This window comes from Camellia sinensis, chromosome 6 (genome assembly GCF_055761805.1).
Source record: "Camellia sinensis isolate YWXY chromosome 6, ASM5576180v1, whole genome shotgun sequence".
NCBI lineage: Eukaryota > Viridiplantae > Streptophyta > Magnoliopsida > Ericales > Theaceae > Camellia > Camellia sinensis.
Genome location: NC_138966.1, coordinates 146,082,284 through 146,096,794, shown reverse-complemented (window position 1 = coordinate 146,096,794; position 14,511 = coordinate 146,082,284). Strand labels below are relative to the sequence as shown.

The 14,511-nt window shown below is 32.4% G+C and overlaps 1 protein-coding gene across 17 annotated transcripts; it reads left to right on the top strand.

Moving 5' to 3' along the window:
• The first annotated feature begins 3,299 nt into the window (after positions 1-3,299).
• Positions 3,300-13,741, top strand: LOC114319955 (uncharacterized). 17 transcript variants are annotated; one of them, XM_082875034.1, is made up of 10 exons: positions 3,372-3,610; positions 4,736-4,862; positions 5,765-5,897; positions 8,387-8,489; positions 8,659-8,744; positions 9,217-10,377; positions 11,427-11,464; positions 11,556-11,748; positions 12,555-12,636; positions 13,382-13,741. In XM_082875034.1, the coding sequence occupies exons 3-9, from the start codon at positions 5,775-5,777 to the stop codon at positions 12,555-12,557; spliced, it is 1,707 nt and encodes a 568-aa protein (XP_082731160.1). In that variant the 5' UTR covers positions 3,372-3,610; positions 4,736-4,862; positions 5,765-5,774; the 3' UTR covers positions 12,558-12,636; positions 13,382-13,741. The 17 variants fall into 17 exon arrangements, with proteins under 17 accessions (XP_028122830.1, XP_082731166.1, XP_028122831.1 ...); XM_082875032.1 differs by having other exon boundaries at positions 9,211-10,377; XM_082875030.1 differs by having other exon boundaries at positions 8,632-8,744.
• Positions 13,742-14,511: the final 770 nt, after the last annotated feature.

Genomic DNA, 14,511 nt, shown 5'->3' with positions numbered 1-14,511 from the left:
ATATCAACTTAAACCACTTTAAAAAAAATGAGTAATACATCTCAATATAATTTTGAAATAATGAATACATATTCATAAAAAAAAGTTATAATTATAATTATAATTATTAATATTAATAAAAAAATTGCTGATTTGTAATTATTTTTTAATTTTTTTCTAATTTGATATTTTTCCTACCAAAAACTATTAAATAGCTAACAAATGATAACTTATTATAAAAAATTTAAAATGTACAAAAATTAATTTTTAAATCAATGCTTAAACTGTGTTTGAATCATAAATGGATTTAGGAAATGAAAAAAATAGTAAAATATAAATATATATTTTTTTTTCTTTCCGAATTTATACTCATATCTTTAGGCCAAGTTTGGCATGCTTAAAAAAAGATAAAAAGTCAAAAAGTCACTATCTTATTTAAGTCACATCATCTTATTTAAGTCACATCACCTTTCTAACACATCACTTCAAACCCAACCCATATTTCATAAAAAGTCAAAAAGTACACTTATTTAGATCATCCCAAACAACCCCTTAATCTAAATACAATTTTAGAATTCATTTGTTAATTTATTATTTTAATATTTTATACTTTTATAATAAAAAAATGTAAAAAAAAAAATAGAGAATAGATTAAAGGATTGTTTGGGATACTACTAAAAGAAGATATTTTTTTTATCTTTTTATTTTTATTTTTTATCACATCACTTTTTTTTTTAAAAAAAATTTATATATTTTTTTGCAAAAAATTTAAAAATTTTAAAAGTCTATTCTCAAACAACCACTAAATTTTTATGCCTCCGTTTGGAAAGTGAGTTGGCTTTTTAACTTTTTAACTTTTTTGGCTATTTTAGCCTGGGCTAAAAAGCTTAGGCTTGGTTTGGGAAGTAGGTTGGCTTTTTGGCTTTTTGGTTTTTTTGGCTATTTTAGCCTGGGCTAAAAAGCTTGGTTTGGGAAGGGCTTTTTGGCTTTTTGGCTTTTTTGACTTTTTTTGTGAGAGAAGAATGTAATGATTATAAGTTGGATGTGATGTTTTGTTTGTTATGGCTAAAATAGCCTATTTTGTTTTTTGTGGCTAAAATAGCCAAAAAAGCCTGAAAATCATCTTGCCAAACAGAGGCTTGGGAAAGGCTTTTTGACTTTTTGGCTTTTTTGACTTTTTTTGTGAGAGAAAAGTGTAATAATTATGAGTTAAATGTAATGTTTTGTTTTTTGTAGTTAAAATAACCTATTTTGTCTTTTGTGGCTAAAATAGCCAAAAAAATTTGAAAAAGCTCTTCCCAAACGGACCCTATATTGATTTTTATTTCGTCTGTCCCAAAATATTAATTCTTTTTGAGAAATCTACCAACTTTTTGATAATATAATTATTACATTTTAAAATTATTAACTTTTTAAAATTATGCGTTATAGTACGATTATTACAATTACAAAAATATTAATAATGTAGTTCAAAAAAAAAAAAACAAAAAAATTAATAATGAATTTTAAAAAATGCAAAAAAAAGATATTATTTTAATTTTAAATTTTTGAAAATAAACTAATATTTTAGAACAATGAAAAATGAAATAATGAAGTAATATTTTGAGACAGAGAGAGTAATCTTTTAATTATAAAAAAAAAGGAAGAGGCTTCTTTCTAGTTTATTGTGTGGACCGGAGCATATTGTTAGGTCCATGGAGCTCACCACATGTTCTATTTCGATAATCCAAAACATTCAATGGCGATGTTTGGAAACTCGGTTTTTTGTTTTTTTTCACTACAAAACAAATTAGTTACAAAACCAAAAAAATAAATCTAAACAAAATATTACATCAAACCTAATAATCATTTTACTTTTTCTCCTACAAATATCATATCCAACCACAAAAAACCTAACTATCTTCCCAAACACTTTTTTTTTCTCCAATAATATCCTACAACTAAAAAAATCTATAAAAAAAAATCCACTTCCCAAACACCTACAATATGTAGAGTTTGTCGAGTACTTTATGGTTATAAAAAATCACATTGATCAGATATCAGTAGCCCCTTGATCGAAACATACTTTTGTTAATAATTTATTTTGAAAATCATATTTACCATTGACAAAAATGTATTTCAATTAAGAGATTATCGATATCTAATCAACTTATTTTTTTCCAAACATAAAGCACTAAGGCCCGTTTGTTTAGAGATTTAGAGGGGGATTGGGATTGGTAGTGAGGTGGGACCCACTAATATTGTGTTTGTTTTGAGAGATGGGGAGGGGATTGATAGTGAGTTCCGGATTAGGATGAGCCTCCCCAAGGAGATTCGGATAGGCCTCCAAGACTTGGTATTAAAAAAATAGTCTGGCGAACTAGAATTTTTTTTTAATTTTTAATTTTATTTTTTACATGTCGAGCATTTGTTTTTGAACATTAATGTTTAATTTTTTGTATTTTTTGTTAACTAAAAATCATTATTTTATTTGTTTTATTTTTTTTTCTGGAATTTTTTTATTTTATTTTTATTTTATTTAAATTTTTTACATGTTGGGTATTTTTTTTAAAACATTAATGTTTAATTTTTTTTGTATTTTTTTAATATTTATTTTATATAAAAATAATTTGACAATCCCTACACTAACAACTATCATCAAAATAAACACAATTTTATTTAATCCCTCTACTATTAATCCCCTCACTATCAATCCCCTCTATTCTATCTCTGAAAACAAACGAGACCTGAATGAATTGTATGCATTGACCAGTTCGAATAATTGAAATAGAATCCGTAATAGACCTCAAAACCCAACAATATGCTTTAATCCTCTCTTAAAAAAAACAATAATGGTACATCCCACTAAAAGTGATGTTCTAAAGCATCACTAATGAGTTGGCACCCACTTTAAAAAAAAAAAAAAGACAATGCTATAGACCACTAATTTATCATTACTAATACTACCACTAGTGAGGTGGCCATTGAAAAAAAAAAGAAAAAAAAAACAAGGTACAAAACACATGTGATAGTGGGTGAGATCCACTACCACATCATTAGAGTCACCACTAATTAGTGATCTAAAACATTTTTGAAAAAAAAAGGGCACAAAAACGTTGTGGCCGTAGGTAAGACCTACTGTCATATCATTAATAGTAACACTAATTAGTGCTTCCACTCACTTTCAAAAAAAAAAAAATCAACCATCTGCTTTACTTTTCAATATATTTTTTTTAAAACATTAAAAAATTAATTGTCAAAACAATTTAACCAAAATTTGAAGTGACATTTGAAAATGATGATTTGAAATAGAAGAGTTGGAAGGCACCGTCATTGGACCTGGAGTAGAGTCTAGGTGGGGTGGTGGGGCGCTCCTTTTTGAATCTGAATCCATCCATCATAATAATCGCATTAAAAACCGCGACGACTTACCCAAATAAGAACAACCCAACCAAAACAACATTTAGGACACTCCTCTATTTTTAAGACCTCTCTCTCTCTCTCTCTCTCTCTCTCTGAGACACCTGTGTGACCACCGACTCAAAAACACGCTCATTACATTCCTCTCTCTCTCTTCTCTACAAAAGCCTACTCACATTTCTCTCGTTTCCGTCAACTTTCCCCCTAATTTTCCTGGAAAATTCTCCATCAGGTACTCCCTCATTTCCCTCTTCTCTGTTTGTTTCACATTCTAGCGAATTTTCATAGCCATGAGCTCGTTTGGTTTCTGAGAAAAAACGTATCAAAAACGGAAAGGAAATTTCAAAATCTTTGCCTGATTTTTCTCAATGACCTCGATTCATGATCATCTGATTCCTTGCACTGAGTATTCAGTCAAGTGAGTCGAGTGAGCTGAGATTTTATAAAAAAAAAATTCTCGGAAACGAAAAGCATTGAAAGTGTTGATTTCTTCTTGTTTTTTTTTAAAATATTTTTTTCGGTATGTTTTCTTTGCGGATGAACAGAGTCTAGAGATTAAATAGAACCATCTTGTTCGATTATATTTGAATGTCGAGCTGATTTGCGTTTCTGGTTTTGTTTTGTTTAACGTGGCTTGTTTGAAGTTTGAATGAATGTATTTATAAAAAAAAAATAAAAAAATTAGATTACATTTTTTTGTTAGAAAGAGTTATAAGCATATGCATAGTTGAGGAGATGATTATGTGTTATATTTGGTTTATTAGTAAGAAATATGGGTGTTTTGTGTTGAAGATTATTTCTTTATAAATCAATTGAGATTGGTGTTAGGGTTGTGATATATTAGCTTGCTAGATTTCTTTAATCCAAGCTTGACCTTCTACTTTCCTTTTAGTCATACCACCCTTCTTTGGGATTTATAGCTTAGAACCCTAATCAAAATAGGAAGCTAAATTCTAATAATATTGGAAACATAATCAAAATGACCTAACCTAACTAGTTCTAACACGCCGACGTTATTTTCATGCATTCTACGGATTTAGAAGTTCAGAAGCACTTAAATTTTAACACGTGGCATAATTTTGCTAATGGCCGGAAGCATCTAATTGTAACTTCCATTTCAGAGATTTGTCTATATAAAACAGTGAGGATGTATTTTATTTTATTTTTGGATATTTGATCTAACAGTATTTGTTCTTTCTTTATCTCTCGAGTCAAATAGTGTGGCTTTTACTCTAGAAGTAGTAGCTGTGTGTCTCATATTTCTAAATTCAGTACCTGTTGATATAGGAATATGCATATTCTAGTATAGTTGAGGAAGACGATTGATAAGAATTTAGTCTGCATGAATATTTAACAGTAATTGGTGATTACGTTGCACATGATTTGGCGACAATGCTTGGTACAATGGTAAAAAGCTGGGGTGTTTAGCGTAGAATGGGGTTTGAATATAAGAGCAGCTACATGGTGCAAATAATGCCCTGCAGGTTAGTTTTGTTTCTAGTTTTAACCTGCCCAACACTCGTTCACGCGGTCAAGGACCAGTCATGGGTAGCATCTTGTTTTGACCATGAGTTGTTTAGGTGAACCACTGATGTAAAATTGGACAAAAATTTCTTGTGTGTGTGAGTTATTGGCTAATGATGTATCACCATCTCTACAAATGAGTCATTGTTATTTCATCTTTTCAACTGCTCGCATGCTTGTGTATGGGTAAAACTGGAGTTCTTGTTTTGGTAGGTGCAAAAATGCAGTTTCATATAAATGATCACATAATTTGTTGAGCAGTGTGGGTGAATTAATGGTAAGGGTCTAATATCACTGTAAATAATATGGCGTAATGGCAGCCAGCCATAATACATTAAAGATAGGAGGTCAGTGCACTTAAACCAAACTAAGCCTGAAATCCCATCAAATGGGGTTGGTTATGAATCCTTCTTCTCCACTCGACTTTATCAACGGCCATTTGGTCAGTGCACTTATATATATATATATATATATTTTGATAAATAAAACTTTATTGAAAAAGTATCAAGATGATGCAAAGAATACGAAAACTCTAAAAAAGGGTAACTAAAAAACTTCTAACCAATTACATTATCCAAAAAATCTAGGAAAACAAATAAATCCAGATCCACCATTTGCTCCAACCAACTATACAAAGAAACACCGAACAATTCTCAAGCCACCGATTACATTATGTTAAAATGTTTTTATGGGAAAAAATTCAGTTCATTTTAACAAGCATTGTATTAGATCCAACATATTTTGATGTTATTACCATGTTTGTTATGGGAAGGTTTTTATTTTTGGAGTCTTTTTTGCATGGCTTGCATATCTCAATGAAGCACGTTAACATGGGGTTTTGTTTTAACTGTTAATTCTTTAGGTTCTGACAGATGGAAGATAATGATTTCTATCGCCTTTCAAAGAAAGAGCTACAGGATTTGTGCAAGAGCTATGGTTTGTCTCCATATATGACGAAATCTAATTTAGTCAATTCGCTTTCGTCTTACTTTAAGGTAAATGTCAAGAGTGAGTTAATGTCATTGCAACTGGAATCTGTACAAAATGAAAATTAATTGTGTTACATATGTCCATGTCTAAATTTGTTTTTCTCGTCTTTGCACATCATATTCATATTTGAGAGAATGATAATAAGCTTTTAAAATTGTTAATGTATGATGTAAATACATGCAGAAATGCATGGCAGGAGATAAATTATTTTGAGAGAAGTTCTAGTATGAATTTGCTCCTTATTGCATTTCCCCTTCGTTGAACTATGTATTATGATCATCATACAAATGCTCTAATATTGATAGTAATATTAGAACTAACCATAATAATGATGATAAATTATTGATATTATTATTATTCAATCATGAAAGTAGGAAACTTCTTTGATCATGTCAAATATGGTAGAAGAGGAAAATTACATTGGTGGGTTATGCACTTCAGGGGAGAATTTACTTCTCCTTTTACGCAAGTACTTGATATAATTCTGTCCTGGGCAGTTGGGCTGGTTATCAAATTCTAGTCATGACTGACAAGAAGTACATGTTTGAGTGTAGATGCACCAAGTTTTTAGTATTTAGAGCAGGAAGGTTACATAATAGCTAGAAGATTAGCTCTATGTTTAAATACAAGAGTTCCATTTTTACTGGTGAATTTGTGGGTCAGGAGTGATTGGTCAGAATCCAATCTGGCTATATGTTATTTATTAGCTGCTAATAAAAGAAATAAGGGGATAACTGAAAAACGGGGATTTTGTAAGGTGATAAGAAAACATATAATTTTGAAAGATTATATGTTTTGTTTTCGAAAAGGCATTATAAAAGGAGTCTAGAGGCAGAGCCTTCATAAAATTTATGTTAGATCTTGGATTTGTTGCAAGACTGATGCCATGGTGTTTTAATGGCAAATGAAGTTTTTTTTTTTTTTTTTTTTTCAATTGCACCTTTTTTCAAATTTTTTTTTTTTGGTGCTTCTAGACTGGGAGCTAAATATTTTTTAAAAAATAATATAATTTTGAAAGATTTATTTATTATTGCTTTGTACTAAGTGAACTTTCTAAAAATTTGGTCCAAACCCCCCCCCCCCCCCCCCCCCCCCCCCCCCCCAAACAACCCAAATTTAGGTCCTAGAAAGTAAAAAATTTAGTACAAATTTGTAAAAGTTCACTAAGGACAAATTTCTTTGCCAAAAAAAGTTTCTACAAAAGCATTTGCCAAACCTCATTGATTTTTTCATTATTGATGAGAATGGAAACATATTAAAGAAAGAGAAATAAAAAGGTAGGGGATGTTCTTAAAAGGAAGGAAAAGCTTTAAAGAAAGAAACCAACAGACAAGAATAATACTACTAGAATGCTATGAAACACAGACATGACTTAACATGAACATGTCGACAAGGCAAATTCTAAAAAAAAATTGGGACATGGACATGACTAGGACACACTACAGATAATTGTGCGTATATATTAAATTATTAAGTTTATCTATATATATATTACAAACATAATTTATTCGGTAGAAGAAATCATTACTTTATGTTAAGTAAATTTTGTATGTACTAAGCTTACATATATTTTTAAACTAACGGACCACAATTATAGCAATCAGACAAAGTGTAGCAAGCACATATAATCATAGCATTTCTCTCATCCTCCGGAGTCAAGTTCTTAGTTAAAACATCTATGTGCCTTTTTTCATTTTTCAAAAAATTTGAAGTGAAAATCTGAGCGTTATTAGTAAAAGACACGTAAAATTATTCATTGTCTTATTCATAATCACATGTTAGCAAGCGTCCAAAGAGTGTTTTTGACTTGTTACAAAAGGAGGGCCGGACACATGTTTGAAAGTAAGATTTCTATTCTTAAATAAGGACATAGAAAGAAAAAAAAAAAAAAAAGGTGTCAGACACGTGTTTGAGAGTGTGCGAGAGATTGTCTAACATGGTAACATAAAGAGTGTCAGACACTCTCAGACACGTGGTGCGAGATTATAGCACTATCTTCCCTACAATAGGGTGGCATTATCTTAACGGCTTAAGCATTTGGGGCAACTGATTGTCTAACATGATAGAATTTTGGTTCTCTGGAGGTTTGGGTTCAATTGTCTTTGTATTTATTTGTTTCTCAATTATATTGTCCATATGCAATGTGTTTTATTCATGTTTTCGTACCCCATTCTGTTTGTTTGTCATCCCATGTGTTATAGGGCTCACAAATGACAGAGGGTGTGGGAGTTTGATGTACATTGCTTGGCTAACTCTCTAATAGCTCAAGCTTCCACAGTATCTGGTTGCCTAACATTCGGCCATCTTATCATCACACATTTTGTTTTTAATTATGTCTGATGTTTGTTTTACGGTACTTATGAATTTTTCCCTCCATTTTCTAGACATTGTTGACTTTATCGTTTATTTAATCATAGATAAGTCGCTTGAAAAGATAAGATCAAACTTGTCGTATCTGTGTTACAACAATTATTAATATCTAACGACCATACAGAAGAAGAATTGGAGTTCAGTGTCCCAAGTGGAAGGCTCAACATCTATGATACCGCCTCTGGAGTGTGGAGCACGGGAAGATAACATGGTGCATGCTCCAGAAGGTTTGGACATCTTTACTAACTACATTATTAGTCTTTGCGATTCTGGCACAATAAATTGCTATAATCTTTTTGGAGTATTTTTAATTACTCCTAAATATAGAAGATGCAGTGCATATAAAAGTGCTGGGTTCATTTATTGCAGATAATAATGGGAATATTAATTGTCCAGGGGAGAAGGAAAACAGAGAAAATCGTTCTCAAACTGTTAAATGCAATGAACAAGGAGGTTTCGTGGGAGGTGAAAGTTATAGTAAGGTTCGGTTTTTTTCCATGCTTTACGTCTTTTAAATGATATTGCACAATTGGTGGTATACTAAATTATTTCTTTCCGTAAAATGTTATAATCTGGGGTGTATTTATTTGGTTTCTGCATGAGAATACAGGACTAAAATGCTATATATGTGTATTTTATTTTATCTACCATGTTTTTGTCCAATTACCCTTCAGCAAGTGGTAAAAGTCATTTTTGCTTACCAGCTTTATGTTGAGGTGAGAATAATTGCTTTTCTTGCATATTACTTGGGGCAAAGCTTTACTTGACAGCAACCTTTTACATAAGTATGCGGATATGTGGAAATAGCGAAGATGTCGGCCATATTGGTCCAGTCATCCTATTGGATTTGGAAAGTCTCCTTTTTTCCTGTGTTACTACTTGAACTGCCTTAATGCAGTCTTTTAGATGTAGAAAACTAAACCTTATTTGATCCATTTAGTTATGAAGATGCAGGCATCAGGTTTTCAAATTGTTCAAGATGTGGAGTGCCCCTTGTATAATGTTCCAGAGAATTCTCACTTAACCTGCAAAAAGAGAGAGACATCACGGTCACAAAATGAACTTGGACACAATGAGAATGATTTTGGCTACAGAGTGGAGTCCCCAAAGATTAGCTCTGACAAGAACAATTTGTCTTTTGCAAGGGAGGTTGGGGTAAATGATGCACCCCAAATTCAAAGTAGAAATTTAAACCATGATGCATGTCTGGTGGAAAATGCTTCTTTGTCTATAAAATCTAAGGCCACTCCTTCCTTCGAGTTTCATATCAGTTCAGAAGATGGCATTAACCTTGTTGTTGATTTCAATTCAACTCCATCAGACTGGTTTAACAGATTGGAGAGCAAGGCGTGCGGTTGTCACAACGCGCATGATAACAAATTTGGAAGTCTTCGTGAGGAGATTGAACTTTTAGGAAATAAAAACAAAGAAATGAAAAATTCATCTCTCTGGAATACAGATTTGGAGCATGAAAAGAACAATTGCCATGGAAAAGCTGAATCTTTTTCTTATCCAATTAAGGGAGAATGTGATCCTGTTGTGGTTGATCATCCATATGGAGGTGATGGGTCTTTAAGATTCTCGCCAGTAAAACCTTGCAATGTTGCTACAGAGATGTCTGCAGAGTTAGAGGAAGATAAAGAACTTCCGCTCTTCTCTACACCCAATTCTGATATACATAACCATGCAACTTCTGGTAGAGAGTCTTGTCCGATAGACCGGGAAACATTTCATCTTGAATCCAGTGTCATCAAAACTCCCCAAATAAAGTCATCCAGTGATTCTGTTGTGAATTCTACAGTTGAAAGTCCAAAAAATCTGTACTCGCTGGAGCATCAGAAGTCAGAGGTTGGTGATAAAATTTGTGAGGATTTAACTCTTCAAAACGCTTGCACTCGTGTGAGCCCTAGTTCGGGGCATTCTCCATCAAGTGGTTCAATGGAAATGCAGTCATCAGAAGTTGTAAACCAACAAAAAGATGCATCATGTTTTCCTTGCAGAAATAATGGTTTCCTGGATGTGGTTGATCCAATGCTCAATGTGGAAACAAGAGATGGTGAATTGGCTAATTCAAGTACTTGTCAAGACCATATGTCTGCATGTGCTGGAGAACAGGTATGGCCTTTTTTAATTCACTGCATGGGTCAACCCTTGAACAAAACGTTGTATTTTGCACAATTCTGTTTATTCTCATTTGATATATCAATTATAGAGTTGCTAGATACTAATGGAATCTTAAGAGGCTCAGTTTCCAAAATAGCAGAATAATTTAAGTCTAGAAAAAGAGAGAAAAAGCATCAATTGATTGCACCTTGCAATGAAAAGGTTTGGAATGTTGGGAGTTCACTCATCATCTTTGGTAAAATCATTAAGATAAAGCAATAAAAAATGCCACAGGAATCATGACATCTGTATTCATGAAGCGTACTCATATAAGAAAGCAATGCTATACAAAAAAAAATCATATTTTTGTCTCTCCCAAACAATCTAAAAGCCTTGACCAAAACTAAGGATCTCCACAACCAGAATTACTGTAATTTCAATTTAACAGCAGCATGCACCTATGAAATCTTCATATGAAGTTAAATATTGCTTTAATTTTTAATGCATAACATGAAGCATGTGTGTGATTTAATTTCTTTTTGGTATTCCAAAGCCTTCAATTCAACCATTAGATACTCCACAAATTGAATTACGGAAGGCTAAAATTTATTTGTGGTTACTAATGTCAAGCTTCCATGATTTATGCATAAATGAGAGAGAATGATTTACATGTGACGATTTTTTTTACTTTTTTTTTTTCCATAAACATAACTGAAAATATATTAAATGCAGGCCTGCTATATTATTTGTGTTCATCAGGGGATTATCTAAGCATTTGACATTTTCTTTGGATATATAGTTCTGAGTTGCTTTCTTGGGTGGAATATCCCTTCTCATTTTCTCTTCCTTTTTTTTTTTTTTTTTTTGTTTCCCTTAAACAAAAGAAGAAATTTAGTTTCTGCATTTTCTGTTGTGGAGCTGAATTACTTGGGACTCAGCTATATTTCTCTACGGACATTGAAATGCTTTTTCGATTCTGAAACAATTAATGACATGCTGCTTTTCTTTGCTGTAGATACAGTAACAATAGAAAATTCACTACAACGTCCTATCTTGTGCAGGAAAAGAGCAAACTTATCAATGGGGCGGAAACTTCAGTGTAGTTGCTCTTACTGAAGAAGAACATGTGATAAGTTAAATAATGTGGCGATTTAAGCATATATTTATGCATACATATTTTCCTCTTGCAGATCCTTGCAGTTGAAGAAGTCATTGGAGAAAACATCAGAGGATTCAAAAGCTGATAAAGTACTGAAGAGAAAGAAGCAGCATTCTGAGGTTGAAGATCTCAAATGTGGTGAACCTAATGATAAGATTCTAAGAAGCAGAAAGCATCTTCTTGACAGAGAGCTTCCTAGAAGATCCATGCGGCTTGTCCCTAAGGTTTAAGTTTGTTTTTAGTGAAAACTCTATTTGATCATGCAAGTAAAGAGGGGCATTTTTTAAGGTAGCATTCTTATATAGAATTGAAATGAATGACTTATTTTGGAAGTCTAATGGAGTCTATTTTATTCCATTACCATTTTCCTATTGCTTAAAAACTCCAATTTAGAGGCTGTTTTTTAGGTTATGAGATTTCTTGAAAACAAACTAGGAAAACACTCTATAAGAGAAGACAATACACTGAAGTACACACTAGGAAATTTCACAAGCACAAATACACACTTGGCCCGACACACATAACTAGAGATACCACTTATACAACAAACACACTGGACACTTATCACTTAAGACCCATAATATTGCTCTTCCTGACACACACCTGAAGCACCCTATTACTCATTTCTTGTGCTGTGTCTCAATGTTACCAAAACACAAGAGGATCCTAATGTCCCTTGGACATTTGGACTGGTACACTTAATCTAGGCATCTGGCACATGTTTTGTCTTAAGGGAATTGTCGACATGCTAAATCCTAAATTTTGTTAACAAAATTTTTTATGCCAATTAACTCTATCCACTGCAAATTGGCACTGGTACCTAAATTTGTTAATTAGTGATAACCATTCATCCATGTAAAACACACGTAGAAATTCATACTTCTGCAAACGTTTGCCTGCTCCACACGTGGCACGTACAATAAACACGATTCTTAATATATTTGTTTTAGTACAGTATTTTTCCCGTTATTTCTACATGATTTGTGTGTCAGCTAGAGCCATCACAATCTAATATTGCTTCCTTTTGCAGTGAGCTCTTGCAGTGTGTGAAAGCTGCCTTAAAAGTATTGTGGCTCATATGAGATTATCTCTTGGCGGAAATAGAGATTACAGTAAGTGACTATCTCCTCCATTTCTCTCATGGAAATGAAAATTTCAAATAGCTTATCCACAATTTAAAGGCAAATGCCTAAGAGTTTTACCCCTCGTGAGGCGGTGAGGCGTCAGCATTGATGTGTAAACATTTCAAATTTCAAATTTCAAATTTCAAAATTTTATATTTAATAAATAAATAGAATATTTTAAAATAGCAAATATATATTAAAAATTAAATGTAAAGGTGTAAACACATTTCTTTTGAAGGCGTTGAATATTTCACAACTGAGAAGGAAGCTTGTCCTTATTGAATGGGAAATCAATATTCTTGACTTTAGTTATGAAGTTTCTCACTTGAGCTTTAACATGATATTTTTTTTTTCTTGATTGGTCATTTGCTTAATTTTTCCTATGAAATATAGTTACAAAAGAGATTATTCTTTTTTATGTTTAAACCGTCTATAGAATAAGTTTAACAGTAGCCCAAGAAAAGCTCTTTATGTACTCCTCGAATGCTTATACCCAAAAGGTGTACGAGGAGGCACACACCTGAGACGCTCAAGCCTTTGGGGAGTATCGCCTAAAAATTATAGTCTTGATGTGTTTTACCTTGGCCTCGTCTCGAGCCGAGCTCAGTAAAACTTTCTAAAACCTTGCTTATCCATATATAGTCCAAAATTAGACTAACTATTAGACAATGGCCACTTCTCTCTTAAAAACTGAATATTTCTTGTATTGAAACTACTGTTACATGTGCTGCAGGGTGTTAGATTTATTGGTGAATATTTGGACTCGGGATAAATAAAGCTACACAAGTCCTGCTTCAAGTTCTTTAATGCTTCCATACTTGTTTCCTTTACAGTAACTGAAAAGCGTATGAAATCTTTTTGTTGATGTTGTTTGGGTTTTTTTTTTTTTTTTTTTTAATTAAGAATTGTGTAGTGTCTGTTGAAAAGAAGTCTTTAGTTTTCTTATTGGCAAGAATCTCCCTGCCCTCTGCTGTGGTGTTGGTGGAATTCAAGCTGATAGTTCAGTTTTTTCAGTGGCATGCTAATGTTATATTGGGATTTCGGATTTTTCAAGGGAATGGAAAATGAAAGAAGAGTAATAGAATTAGTTGTACATGCTCATTTTTATAAATAAATAGAAATATATATTTTCCGATAAATATGTATATTCATTTTCTTGTTATTTTCCTAACCAAACCAAAAAAAAGAGGGGGGGAATTGCTTTTGCTTTTGCTTTTGCTCTTCCTCCACTGAATTTCGAAAGTTAGCCAAAAATAAGATTTTTCTCTTTTTGAACAAAATTTTCAGATTTAAATACACATGTTCAAGCACTTGTATATCTTTCTTCGTAACTTTGTTTTGCCTCATTTTTGCGTCTTTGGATTCACTTCATGGCCTAATTTTCGTTCCACTCCTTAGAAGTCTTGTTCCACCTCTTTTTGCATACTGTTGGAGTTTCGAAAGTTGGCCAAAAATAAGATTTTTTTTTTCTTTAGGCAAAATTTTCATATTCAAACCTAAATATTCAAACAATTATATCTCCCTCATTGTAACTCTGTTTTGCCTCATCTTTGCTTTGTTGAATTCATCTCATAGCCTAATTTTCATTTCATCCCTTATGCGCCTTATTCCACCTCTTTTTATATGCCGTCAAAGCTCTAAAAGTTGACAAAAAATAAAATTTCTTTTTTTTTTTTTTTCCTCTCTCTCTCTCTCTCTCTCTCTCTATTTTCTATCTCAATGCTTCTTCTTTCCTACTTTCTTTCCACAATTATTCTCTTTTTTTCTTTTTCTTCATGGCCTTTCCACCGAGCTTGTGGTAGCCATCAAACCTTCGACGGTGGCGGTGTCGTTGAGTATGAATGTATATGACTTATAAAAACG